The sequence below is a fragment of the Pinus tabuliformis genome, chromosome 5_1 (assembly GCF_031772625.1).
Source record: "Pinus tabuliformis cultivar Carrire ecotype Pingquan chromosome 5_1, CPIR1, whole genome shotgun sequence".
In the NCBI taxonomy this organism is placed as follows: Eukaryota; Viridiplantae; Streptophyta; class Pinopsida; order Pinales; family Pinaceae; genus Pinus; species Pinus tabuliformis.
In genome coordinates, this window is record NC_142305.1 from 680,198,020 (window position 1) to 680,212,826 (window position 14,807).

Sequence of the window (14,807 nt, forward strand, 5' to 3'; positions counted from 1 at the left end):
AGAGTAGGACAGGCCTCACCCCACAGCCGGTTAGAGAAAGAGAAAAATTAATGGAAGAACCTACAATAGTTGAGCTTAGAAAGGAGGCTAGGGATAAAAAGAAAACCAAATCTCAGTTGAGCAAGCCAGTAAAGCCCTTGGTTATTAAAGATCCATCTCAGCCATCATCAAAGGAAAAGGTTAAGCACAAGAAAGATGTACCTGGATCAGCTGGGTCTGAAAGTGTATCAAGAGTTAAAACAAGAGGTCAATTAAGCAAAGAGAAGGGCAAATCAGTAGCTGTTGAGGAAAGTCCAATATCAAAGGCCAGCTTAAGTGATTTACTTGAGGCTATTGAATTTGAGCAGGAAGAACCGGTGCATCTTGAACCCATGCATATTGATTTAACTCAATCATCACCTGAGAGCACTAAGAAATCAAAAGCTTCGAAGAGACTAAGGTTTGATGAACCTAGTGAGGAGTTTATGTTCAAACCACGAAGGCCGGTTACAAGGAAACAAGTTAGAGAAGCTGAGAAAGTGCATAAAGAAGAGAAAGCTGTAAAGATGCCCAGAACAGAGGTAATTGAAGTATTGACCAGAACAGTGGAGGCAGTCAAGCATAAAGACAAGAACAGAAAGGTTATTATTACTCAAGGAGGAAATGTTATAGCCATAAAGAACCAAGGGGGAGCAGCAAAAGGTGAGGTTGCCCAGGTAAAGAATGTCACTAGGGAGCTTGCTGTCAGATATGCCAACTATCGAAGAGCTGTGTTAAAAGGTAGCAAAAACCTAGTGGGTCAGGTAGATTCAGTGGCTGATGTGTATACATGGACGGTTCCAGCCCTCAAGCAAGTTAAACTCATCAGAAAAATGAACGTGAGCCTGAGTGCTGAAAACAAGGCTTTGAAAAAAGAGGTTGCAAATTTGAAGACACAGTTAGGTCAACTAGCTCACTGATTTGAAGAACAAGGGTTCTGATAGGAAATGCATACGGATATTTTGGTTTATACACCTGTTCAGTCAACAAGGCCTCCAACACATCTGAAATATGGTGATGCTCATCAATTTTGGGGTATTAAAGAGCTGGGAACATGTTGCTTAACTTTCGAAGGATGGTGGGAGACAAGGACCGGGAAAACAGGGGACTTATCTTGAGGATTAATGAACCATCTACGCAGCCAGTATCCAAAGCCAGCTTGTTCATTGCATTCTCCTCCAAGATATCTCGGCCAAAACAGAAAGAAGACAGATGTCAAGAATCAAGAAGGAATCATGCTACGAGGAGGACAGATTTTGAGTTTTGATTAAATTAGGACTCTTTGTAATTACAGTTCAGTACTTATGTATTTAATGAGTTAGTTAAACAGAAGATAGGAGTAGTTAATAGCAACCTTCGAGCTCCCCTCATGCTGGAGGAGGAAGCTCAAGGTGGTTAAGAATGCATACCTATATATAGATCAGACTTGGATGTAATTGGGGTTGGATGTTTTGATAAAAGACAAGACTATTTTGGTTTATGTATAACAGATTTCAGTAATACAAAAGACTGTTGTTTCTTCTCAGGATTCACAATAGATCTAATGGTTCAAATGTATGATGGTTTATTCTCTTTAGTGTTCTTTTACAGTTTTGTTACTGCATAATCACTCAGAACTCATGTGTCATGCTCTGACTTCCTGTATGCCTTGTCAAACTGTGTTTTATGTAAGTTATGTTTGAATATTAGATGTAAAGTGCCCTGATTTCTATGAAAGGATAGTGTTTTTTTTGTTTGCTGAGATGTGTGAGACTCCATAAGCCCAATGGGAATCACTTTGATATTTGTCCAGCCAGCTTATTTTTCATGTGTTTTTTAAGAGTTAGCCATCTTTCCTTGTCATTAGTCCATATTCATAGTCTGTGAGAGAGCCCTCTCTGACTAAGGAGGCTAAGCCTTAGTCTAAAGCCTGGTTTGAAATAGTTACACAGAATCTTGCTGATTGGCAGCCTTCAGTAGCTGATTTTGTGATAACAGACATCATGGAATATGATGGCATTAAAATCTAACACATTAGATCTATTAAGAAAATAATATCAACAACTTAGAATCTTTCTCATAGATGAGGCATCATTATACAACATTCACAAAAGGCTCTGTGAAATCATGCATACACCAATAACACCATTTGGAAATATTAATATTATATATTGTGGTGATCTTTTCCAAGAACATCATGTACGTTATCCACACGTGATTGATGCATATTTGAACAAATAAGTTCTAATACTGCAACACTTGCTTATGATTTTAGGAGAGATATTGTCAAGTGTTTTGATATTCACATAGTCACGCAACAAGAAAACAAAGACTTCATATCAATTCTAAACAAAATTAAAACATGTTCATAGAATAATGATGAAATTGCTTATTTAAATAAACATTGTTACAGACAAACGCTAAATGATTTCATGCTCGCATATGTCTTCTATTTAAATAAAGATGTTGAAGGGCACAATGAGAAAATGTTATCTCTCATCAACTCAGAAACAATCAATTTGAAAGAAATTGGCAAGAAAATAGATTCATAAAAGACAAATAGCTATAGAAACATGAAAATGGATTTTATTTCCACTATTGTCCCCAAAAAAGGAATCTTAATTCAATTAACTACTCGGAAGTATGACATACAAGAGGAACTAGTCAACGGTGTTGAAGGATTTTTTTTTTTTAATTCAAAAATGATGAAAATTCCATTGTTTGGATTGAATTTAGAAATCCTACATTTTGCAAAATACAACAAAAAAAAATGTATCATTGTTTCAAAAACAACATACCTCCTACTTAGACACCTATTTCTAGAATATATAGACATATTGAATCAAGAAATATAATTTGTTTTACTCGAGAACAATTCCCTATTCAATTGGCATGTGTTTGAACAATCCACTAATTACAAGTTTTGAAAATGGACAAATTGATATTTGATTCAAAATGAGTCAAACAAAATGGACTTGTCTACAAAACACTTTCTTGTGTCAAATATATTAAATGTTTTATCTAATAAACAAATTACATCAAACAAAATTCTCTCTTTCTCAAAGAGTTGCTACTAAAATAGAAGGACTTCAAAACATGACTCCTATCAACTTGAACATAGTTTGCATAGAATGCAAATCTATCACCACTTAACTATATGCTCATTGAATGTGCACTATTGGAAATTACATTTTGAAGATATCAACGATGATTATGATCTAATGAGTATTGATATATTATGTTTCCAAGAGATAAAAACAAATGTAGATCCAACAAGTAACACATTTGCAAATGATTATGACTATATTTCTTTGTTCCATTTGCATGGTGTTATCACATATTACAAAATAACTTTTCAATTGAGAAACCATAAAATTATATAACAATCCACATCAATTTAAAGATTGCTACTTTCTGTTCCCTAGAAATTGTCCTGGAAATTGCCAATTCTTCACTGCATCAAAAAGATCAATTCAAGAAATCATTCATTTCATCAATACCATATTGACAAATGCAAATGAAAATATCCAATTGTAATATTTGATGAATTCATCATAGAAATTTTGCAAAATGAAAATACATAGAAACAACTCTTATCATTTATGCAAGAAATTGGTTTCAATCTTCATACAGCAAAACCAAAAATTGACTTTGGTTCTATGCTAGATCACTTTTGGACAAATTTGACAATTGTGAAAATTAGATTTTATATCTTTGATGCTTATTAGATATACCATCATTCTATCTTTCTTACAGTGCAAATGATATCAACTAGAATAATTACACATGTTACAAATTTATTCCTTACCACCATTTCTATCTATCTCTTTAATTGCAAAGACTTTAACTATGTAGTTGGTTTCTTAATAATTAGATATCGATTACCTGTGAACTCATCATTAATTGATACAAACTATATGTTGGATATTAGTCGATGTGGAATCGAAGATGTTTTACAATAAATTTTACTGTATATAGGTCCCTTTACCTATATGGCTGAAAAATGTGTATGCTAAAACATGAAAACTTGAGATACATTAATTCCAACAAATGTCCCAAGGTAACTAGTTCTTGTCTCTTACTTAAGAAAAAATTTTATTATAGTGTTATTCTTATTGTCGTAATGTTCTCATTTCATAAGAGAATATTGAATTGAATTTTTTTTGCGTTAGAAATTTTTCACTTGGTCAAAATAGATCACTAACTCAACTGTATTTTCCATGAAAAAAAATTCCAAAATATTGCACAATAGCAATATGGTAATATTGAACATTAAACATAATTTCATTTGTTTAAACAACGGTTTTATTTCTAGTCACTTTCATTTATTTTAAACAAACAAATTGTGTTTTCAACTATGTAGATATAAGAAAATGAAACCACATCCTTGTTCAATTATCCAAATCTCATCTAGATGTCATACAAACATTTTTTAAGGTGATTTGATTTCAGCATATGGCCCAAGTCATAAAAAAAATCCAAATTCACCTTCAAAAATCCAGTTACTTCATGTTGACCTATCTTACAAAGACAAGCAAATGATAATAACAGTAAACATAAACAATAACTTAATAAAACATTTTGACATTTTTTTGAACCAGGAAATAATCTTTGCATCAAGGACTTTGCAATCAGAATGAAAGGAATATATGAAAAGAGGGATCCACAATATTGCATTCTTGTATTGGAAAATAACACAGCCCAAAAAATGCCACAGGTTTTCCAAACCGGTAGTTCAACGTGAGATAGTATGATACTTGAGATCATTATGCCACCTAACAAATATGTAGTTGGTTATGTTATCACTTCGTAATTTCCCTAGGTTGAGGAGAGAAACATAGACGTAACCATAAAACCACTTTTAAAGCTAGGATCTAGCCCTTCTAGCTTCAAAGAGGGATCTCTTTGTTTTATTTAGGTTTCTATTTTTAAGATCTTAGGATAGTTATTGAAGTTCGAGTTGTGTTTTTTCAAAATTTTGGTTGAAATATGATGGGAAATTCCATTGGCATGGATTCGTAATATTTTGAGTAATCAATCATAAAAATAACAGAGTAGCTATAATAGGGCAGGATAAGCAAACTCTTGGATTTTATAGAGTGCTTGTGGTGTGAATATGATGAATATGATTTAGGGTCAATTAAATATAGAGCATACACATATGAATTCTATGTTTAACATCACAAAGAAAACATGCATATTGTTAACAAGCCAGAGCAAAGTACACTTAAGAAAAATCAGCCCTTAATCTTCTTACAACAATAAAGAGGGGAAAACATATGGAAACTGAGAAAAAGTAATAATTTTACATAATAAAACACATCACCAATTGCTTGGCATGGGAATCCTGGAACAAAACTCTTTGTATTTCTACAAATTGATCACTTTGAGTACAATCCACAACTTACATAAATACACAACCCTTTTCTTCATACATGTTCCAACCCTTAATAAGTCTTATTACAAAATATTTATAGACTTCCTATTGAACTAACTTTAGATTCCAAAACACAAGATTGGACGACGGACGGAGGCTGGAGCGATTAGGGTTCTGAGGAAAGTATCGACGGCGCAGACAGTACAGCACTGGCTCTGCTCACAAACCAGACCAAATCCACTGGTGCGCAGCGGAATAGCAGAGTACTAGAGCGGCTCTATGGAATATCCTCAGGGGAGGGCGTCAGAGCCCTCCCCAACGCAGCATGATCCGGAGCAGGCGTTCCTCTTTGGATCGATTGACAGGGAGATCTTGAACAATGGGAACAGGCAACAGCAGGGAAACAAGAAGACAGGAGGACGGAAGGACCAAGCCAGCGTCACCCAAGACAGAGGGAAAAATCCGGAGGAAACCCCGAAGGTTTCCTCGACAACATGCAAGCCAATAGCCACAGAACGGCCACGAATAGAGCTACCTGGACACAAGATTGATGCACGAATCGAGTTCATGAGGGATCATGCCATTATTGGGAAGTTTATAGGGTTCTGGCCGACAGAAAGAGCCTTATACGGGTGGATCGCAGCGAAATGGAAGCCAAAAGGAGACGTTACCCTGCAGCTAGGGCCGAAGGGCTTCTTTACAGCAATTTTTTACTGTATTGAGGACAAACTCAGGGTACTGGGAACAGGGCCTCACTTCTTCAACGCAGCGGGCCTGTATATGAGAGATTGGATACCTAGATTCAACCCGGATAAGGAAGATCTCACCTGGGCGCCAGTCTGGATCAGAATGTATGGACTTCCAGACGAATATTGGGACGAGGACATACTCAAGAACATAGGAAATGGACTAGGGGAGTACATCAGGACTGCAGAAGAGACCAAACTGCGCAGATTCATTTCCTATGCTCGTATCTGCGTCTTCATGCGCTTGAATGAAGCATTACCAGAATCGGTAAGTCTCTCCCACCGTGACGAAGAGTGGATTCAACCCTTGGACTATGAGCATGTACCCTTCCGTTGCAGGAGATGCCATGCTCTTGGGCATCTTTTCCGTGATTGTCCCCTGAACACCAAAGCCACCTCTCTTGACCCTTCTGTTTCTGCTACCCAGGACGGCTTCACCAAAGCCCCTAGCTGAAGACGAGCGCACAAGAAACCTTCTAATGGGCTCAAGCCCCAGCAAAACAGCACCATCGGCCAAGCTTCTAAGAACAGTTTCGAAATCCTTGCTCAATCCTCTGATGAACTTCCCCCGATCTCTGAGTCTAACCCTTCCCATCCCTCATCCTCCGCCCCTCCCCCTCCCTCAGCCTCCTCCCCAAAACGCCAAACCCCCATAATCTTCAATGATTTCCCCTCAGGAGATAGGAAAGAACCGACAGAGAAAGACAAGGATATGGAAATTGATGGAAAGCTAGACCCTCCTTCTAGCTCAGAGATCAATGGGGCAGAAGGAAATCAAGTGCAACAGATGGAAGAAGAACCAGAAAGCATAGACCTGCATGGCCTAGACATTCTGGAACTGGAACTAGCATGCAAAACGAAAGCATATGACAGCATAACCGAAACCCAACTCAGCAAGCTGGAGGTGGTTATTTCGAGAGCTTACCAGCAGCAGCAACTAGGGATTCAACCAGGAAGCCAGTGGGATGGAAGCCACCCCCCAAAAGAAACCAAAAAGAGAGGACGAAGAACAGATCTACAGAGAACGATCGAGATTGGGAAACTCCTGGTAGATTCAGGCAGGTATGCGAAATTGACAAAGTACTATAAACCCTCTGCAAATAGTTGAACCATGAAGCTGGTATCATGGAACTTAAGAGGGCTCAATAGCCCAGGGAAACTTAGAATGTTAAAAAACATGATTAAAATGGAAAAGCCGCAAATATGCTTACTCCAGGAAACCAAATGTAACGGATCTACATTAGGTAGCATTCTCACAAAAGCTTGGCCAGGATGTCGCTCAGTAGCAGTAGATGCATCTGGAGCTTCAGGAGGGCTGGCCATTGCATGGAATACTCAAGCGTTAAATCTCTCAGATTTCCACGCTTCTCATCACCTCATACAGGCAGCCTTCCACATTTTGGGTACGAATATCCATGGAAATCTATCAAATGTATATTTCCCGCAGGATACAGGGAGCAAAATTGCGCTTCTAGACACCATAGAGGCTTTGAACAATAACAGGAGGCACCCACTCTGGATCATCGGAGGGGACTTTAACATGATCACCAAGCTAGAGGAGAAGATTGGGGGGAGGTACAGACTGGAACAAGAAAACATCCATTTCAAGGACTTCATTCAAAACGCCTCCCTCATAGACTTGCCTTTTTGCAATGGAACCTTCACATGGAGCAATCACAGAGTGGGAAAACACCAAATCACTTCCAAACTAGATCGCTTCCTTATCTCAGATAACGTGATTCACCTTGGAGGAGACATCATAGCTGCAATTCTTCCGCATACTGGCTCGGACCATTGGCCGATAGCCCTCCAATGGCAAAGACCAGGTGATCTGACCCGGAGGCCCTTCCGCTTCGAAGAATTCTGGCTCTCGCACCCCGAGTTCAAGGACTTTGTCAAAACCACATGGACCTCCTTTATCCCTCCAGAAGGGTCTAAGATGTATAAATTCCAACAGAAGCTCAGGTTCCTTAAAAACCACCTAAAGCGTTGGAACAGAGAAACCTTTGGAGATATTTTTAAAGCGCAACAAGACCTCAATCGGGAACTGACGGATCTCCAACAAAGAGTAACCACAGAGGGACACACTGAAGGGACCTTGGAACAGGAACGACGTATCCACAGACAGATTGAGGAAAGGCAGAAGCAGGAGGAAGTTTACTGGAAGCAAAAATCCAGAATAAGATGGTTGAAGGAGGGCGAATGCAATACCAAATTCTTCCACAGAACCACCATTCAAAGAAGAATGCACAACAACATTCCGTTCATCCAAAAGCAAGGCGGGGTGAAAGTAGAAAAGCATGAGGAAATCGAGGAAGAATTTCTCAATCACTTCAAACAGATCCTTCAAGAGCCGGAGGGAGACAGACGACAGGAAATTGAAAGAATCACCAACAATGTGCCAAGGATCATTACGGAGGAACACAATGAGCTTCTCCTCCACCCAATTCAGCCTCAGGAGGTGGACGAGGCAATGTCCCAGCTTAAGCAAGGAAAAGTCCCTGGACCGGATGGATTCACCACCACGTTCTTTCACACTTTTTGGGAGATGATAAAACAGGAAGTCTAGCAAATCGTTGAAGAATCGAGAGCTCTCCACTGGTTGCTTCCTTCTCCCAATACCACCTTCATTGCCCTCATCCCCAAAGAGGAGGACTCAATTACTCCCGACAAATATAGGCCGATTTCACTTTGTAATGTCATTTACAAAGTTATTTCCAAAGTTGTGGCTAACCGGTTGAAGCCCCTGCTACTGCTGCTCATATCTCCGGAACAGTCGGGTTACGTGGAAGGAAGACAGATCATGGATGGCATTCTCCTTACGCACGAGATTATACACTCCCTCAAACAATGAAAACAGGCAGGTATGCTTCTTAAGCTGGATCTTTCTAAGGCTTTTGATAAACTCAGCTAGACTTACATTCAGCAAATGCTAAAGGCTTTTGGTTTTTGTACTATGTGGATTCGCTGGATCATGAGCTTAATTAACTCCACTCAATTCTCCATCCTTGTGAATGGAATCCCTTCCCGCCCCTTCAAACCATCAAGAGGAATTAGGCAAGGGGACCCCCTATCCCCCTTCCTCTTTGTTCTCATGGCAGAAGGGCTCGGCCGTCACATTAAGCATGCCCTCCAATCCCACCATCTCAAAGGTCTTTCAGTTCACAACACCTCTGCTACCTCTCATCAGCAGTTTGTTGATGACACCATGCTATTTGGATATCCCTCGGTCCAGGAAGCCGCATGCCTCAAATCCCTGCTCACTGACTTTGCTGAAGCGTCAGGCACTGATGTCAACTGTACCAAATCGCAGATATTCTTCTTTCACACGCCTTCTCTTGTTAAAACGGCAGTTACCCGAATCCTTGGCTTTCCCACAGCCTCCCTTCCCTCTAAATACCTCGGAGCCCCCCTCACTGCCTCAGCTATAAAGCACTCCTCTTGGCGAACCCTCATTGAGAAGCTTGAATCTCGTCTCAACCTTTGGACACACAGATCTCTCAATCTGGCCAGTCGGGTTGTGCTCATTAAGTCAGTCCTTCAGGCAATGCCCCTGTATCTTTTCTCAATCCTTGCTGCACCCAAATGGGTCTTAAAAAGAATCAGGAATCTTCAGTGTAGCTTCCTATGGGGCGGTTCGGCAACTAATCGTAAATGGGCTTTAGTCAAATGGACCACAGTCTGTATACCCAAAGATAAAGGGGGTATTGGTCTGAGAGACCCGGAGCATAGTAATTCCATCATGAGCGCCAAAATATGGTGGCACTGGATCACAAATCCAGAAAAACCCTGGGCAAGAATTTGGACAGCTAAATATGCTAATAACAGACCTCAGGAGGAGCTCATCCGGTTCACCCCCACGGAAAAAGGTTCGCTAATATGGAACGCGGCCAAACAGCACTTCCAGTTAATTCAGCAGCACAGTTTTTGGGAGGTCAGGGACGGCAAGACTGCCAGATTTTGGACAGATGCATGGAACCAGTTGCCAAAGCTTACCCACATTCTTCATTCACCCCTGGATCACGTAAGGCCGGAGCAGCAGCAAGAAAAGATCCATCACTACTGGATGCAGGAAACGGAGCACGGATTCAGGAAATGGAAACAGGGTAATCAGTTAATTAACTTCACAAACCTACAGGATATCGGGGAATTGGAGAAGGAGCTCGGAAAAAGAAGCATCAGACACGACGAAGGCAATGACATCCTAAGATGGGGATACCGACCAAAAGGTGACTTTACCACTTCAGAAGCCTACAAGATAGTCTGCAACATCAATACCCCTTCTGATCCAATCTGGAGCAAAATATGGGGTCTTGGATCCTGGCCCAAAGTCTCTTACTTCCTATGGTTGGTTAGCCACAAAAGAATCCTCACCTGGGACAAACTAAGAAGAAGAAATTTTCATGGACCATCGATATGTCCCAATTGCAATCAAAATGAGGAAACGCTCCAACACCTCCTGGACACCTGCCCCCTAGCCAATCAACTATGGGAAAAGGCTAGCTTCAGATGTCAAAAAAGATGCAGAACAAAGAACGATATAACCGACTCCCTAAGACATTGGTCGCAAAATCCTTATAAGAGCGAGCTTCTCAACCGTTTGTGGAACCTGCTCCCTGGACTCATCTTATGGGGTATATGGAAGGAAAGGAATAAACGTATATTCAAAAATCAGAGCTCAAGGATCGAAGACATATGGACCAGACTCTGTGGGAACCTCAACGAGACGCTGTTGCTCCACTCCTGGACCCAGGAAGATCTTCCATCTCTAGACGTCGAGAAAGGCATTCTAAGCAACTGGCAATTGCTCCTACCTCAGACTCTACACAAGATCAGCACCTCCAAAAGCAGCAGTACAATCAAAGGCACTTGGATCACCCCCCCTAAGCATTCTTATAAGCTCAACTTTGATGGGGCCTCCAAGGGTAACCCTGGAATGGCAGGTTTTGGAGGTATTCTGAGGAATCACGAAGGCACCCCCTTGCAGATATTCTTCGGATCCTTGGGTTGGGACACCAACAACTCGGCGGAGATTGAAGGATTATGGCAAGGACTCCTTCTCGCTTGGAACCTCAATCTCCAACCCTTGATCGTGGAAGGAGACTCCCAGATTCTCATAAACATGGCCAAGAGACTGCAGAATGGCTCACAAGCGAAAAAAATCACAAACAGTTGGAGACTCGCAGCCAGACTCGAAGCCATTGAACAAGCTCTCCGCAGCAACAGGGCCATCACCTTCATTCACACAAAAAGAGAAGGCAACAAGGTTGCAGACCTCTTAGCTAACATAGGAGCAGATAATGATCATAATCTCCTCACAGGAACCTCGACCATTATACCAAATAATGCCCAGGCTCAGGACTTTGCTAGGCTGGTCCAAAGCGATGCTGCCTCCCCGGATGCGGGTGACACGACGGTTGAAAACGAGGCGCCACATGGAAACCATGTGCGGCCCCAAGCCTAAGACTAGCATTTACTGCGATCCACCGCCATGGATCTTAAGCGTGGGTGCAGGTGCGATCAGGGACGACAATTCATTGCACTGTCTGGGTTCAAGTGCGGATTTAGAGTGCAGTTATGGCATGCAGAGTTCGAGGAACAGCGGAGGAGCATAAGAATGGTGAGGGGATGGAATGTAATGTGTTGGGTCGAGCTCAGAATCTGGAATTGGGTTTATGGTTTAGGGAGTGCGCATCTGCCTGGTCGACGGTTCACAGAGCTAGTGCTCACGTCGCCCCTCTGTCAATTGACTGCGGCTTCAGGTCTGCAAGGGTGGGTGAAGGGCGTTTCAATCTCCCCAATTCCTCCTATCCTGCTCTGTTTCTTCCCCCTGCTATCTGTGGAAATATGGTCAGGCCTCGACAGCGCCTTCTCAGCCGTCGAGGATCTAGCAGAGGCGGGTCTTCTCGTCCCTCAGTTGCAACTCCCCCATCCCGCTGTTGTCGATGTCTCTGCCATCAAGTTGCAGAAGCCCATCCCATCCAATCGAGCCATTTCCTGGACTCCAGCAGTCCAGATTCGGACTCGGCTCCACTTCCTGCGTTTGGCACTGCCGTCTTCTCCTTCAGCAGTTCCCAGGGAAATTCTCGCATCAACGCCCATGTCTCGGTCCTTTTCCTTGAAGAACCGAAGGATGAGGGCGAGGAACAACCCAGCACGAAGATGCACCAGGCAGGAAGCTCTAGGGATGTTGAGGGTTCGCCAGAGGTTGGCCCAGAGCCTGCTGTCATTCCACCTCCGACTCAGGCAGCGCCTTCTCCAGCGAAGGACAAGACAGCATGGGACTCTCTCCCGGAAGGTTGTGGTTGGTGCAGGATCATCGAGGAGGAGCCGGACGAATAGTCGTCCGTTCGCTCAGCATCACCTATTCAGACGCTGCTCAGGTTCTCCCATGATTTTCTATGTTTGCTACAATGGCTTACTGTATGTTTTTGATGTTTCTGTTTGGTTCGAAAGAAATCTTGTTCAATGTTTGTCAATGCCCCTGCGAGGGATCCTAATGAAGGTCTCTTTTTTCTTTTTTGAGCCCCTGCGTGGGATGTCAATTTTTGTTCTTACAGCACCTCAGTGGTTTAACGCCCCTGCGTGGGTGATTTGTCTCAATGGTGGTGCCCCTGCGCGGGTCATTTGTCTCAGTGGCGGTGCCCCTGCGTGGGTGATTTGTCTCAGTGGTGGTGCCCCTGCGCGGGTCATTTGTCTCAGTGGCGGTGCCCCTGCGTGGGCTGCTTTTTCTGATTACTTTCAGTCCAAAGTGCCATCCATGGCCTTTGGCAGTATGACTCCATGACTGTAACTGTTTTCCTGTTTATGTATATAATAGAATAGCATAGTCTTAACGAGAAAAAAAAAGCTTTAGATTCCAAAAAAGAATTTATTTTCAAAATAATATCTAAAAATTTCTCAAAAAAATATGAACGATAAACTAAATCTAAAACCAATCACTGGAAAACTCCAGGAAATTTGGATCTGCTGGAAAGTCTTCATCCTTCAAATCTATAAACTGGTTCAATAATGTTGATCCTTTGGCTTAGAATCTTGAGTGCTTTAAGTTCTTTTCACCAAACTTGTTAGATGCCCTTTCAAACATGATTAACACTGCCACCTGTGTCAACTAGCTGTCCCTTTGACTGTTATTTTTGACTCAAAAATCTAAAAATAATCGCACGTATATTTGTGTTTTTCACTTAGTTGATCAATAAATTATTTGTATTTTGGAGTTAAACCAAACTTATGTGTTGACCCTTTTGCCCATAGTCTTTGCATTCATCATCCTTTGAATACTTCATCATTGTCCCAAAATATTTGGGAAGAAAATATTTTGATAAATATCTCCAAATATTTTTCTTAAATCTATAAATGAGTTTCATAAATAAAACATCAAAATATTTCTTTACATGATTTTATAATCTATCCTCTTGTTTTGAAATCCATGTCTTTTTGTAAAATCATGTCTTCTTTCCATGAATTTATATATTAATGAATAAATGGGATTCATAAACATATTTTATAAAAACCATTCATTGATTTCCATCCCATGGGTTTTAAAAATCATGTCTTATTTTTCCATGGTTGGTAAAGTATCTTTTACTTTCCCCGTGTACTCCTGTAAAATTTTTGGATAAGTATTTATCCAAATTTCATGTCCCGTGCATTTATCCTTGTTATACCATAGCAAAAACCCATGTTTATCTTCTCTGTAAAATTTATTTTTTACTCAACCTTCTTTTACTTTGACCTGTAAAATCATTTCATAAATATATCACCATAAAAGTCTCATTTCCTTTATCATAAGCTTTCTTATCTACTTCATAGACCTTCCCACCATATTTCGTAAGATTTAAATTAACATGAATAATGGTTTTCAGGGTGGGGTAGGTTAAAAGTCTAATAGGCAACCCTCCACTGAAATTCATCAATAACCATTGATTAATTATTCACAGATATCGATGCATGAAGTTTAATGTATGAAGTGTGGGGTGGGTAGGTTATAAATTAATTTTGATTTTTCAATTTTGACTTCTGACTGACGTATTTAGCATTAAAGAAAATGTGGTTCCTATAGCGTAGAGATTAGGTTGCTAAGTTATTTTTAAATTAAGTTTAATATTTCAAATAAATAATTTTATAAAAAATACAATTATATATATTTTATAAAATTATATCTTTTTTAAAATAAAAACTATTAAAAATAACTTTAGAGACATTTCATCTTTTAGAAATGGAAAGGGTTATTTACAACTAACTCATGACACCTCAATGATGACCCCTTAGGGACAATTGTACGAAGACAATTTAGATTATAAGACCTAGTGGATTTATAGGCTAAACTTTACCAATAGATTCCCAAAATAAATAACTGAAATGACAAACTTTGATTATCTACATTATATTACCCTAACAGTGGCTCCAATGGGGATGACATCCTTCCTGTGAGGTGCCAAAAACACCATAGACTAGTAGCCTGATCCATTGTGTTGATCCTAAACCTACAACATTCCCTTCCCTGAAATCATTGTAACTAAAACCCAACTGGTAATCTGTTCCAATCGTCAAACTGAACCAAATCCATGCTTCAAACTATAATCTGAACTGTACAATGAAGATTGAAAACTCTATTGCAAACTGAAGTTTAAAAGTACAGCTGAAAAAGATGCTCAAAATGTTGAGCTTATTCACACTCTTACCTA

At 40.5% G+C, this 14,807-nt stretch overlaps 1 protein-coding gene across 1 annotated transcript; it reads left to right on the top strand.

The window, feature by feature from the left end:
* The first annotated feature begins 6,832 nt into the window (after positions 1–6,832).
* On the top strand, positions 6,833–8,689 carry LOC149166777 (uncharacterized). The gene is made up of 3 exons (XM_089430252.1): positions 6,833–7,168; positions 7,337–8,275; positions 8,396–8,689. Exons 1-3 carry the CDS (start codon positions 6,833–6,835, stop codon positions 8,687–8,689), a joined length of 1,569 nt encoding a protein of 522 aa, XP_089286378.1.
* Positions 8,690–14,807: the final 6,118 nt, after the last annotated feature.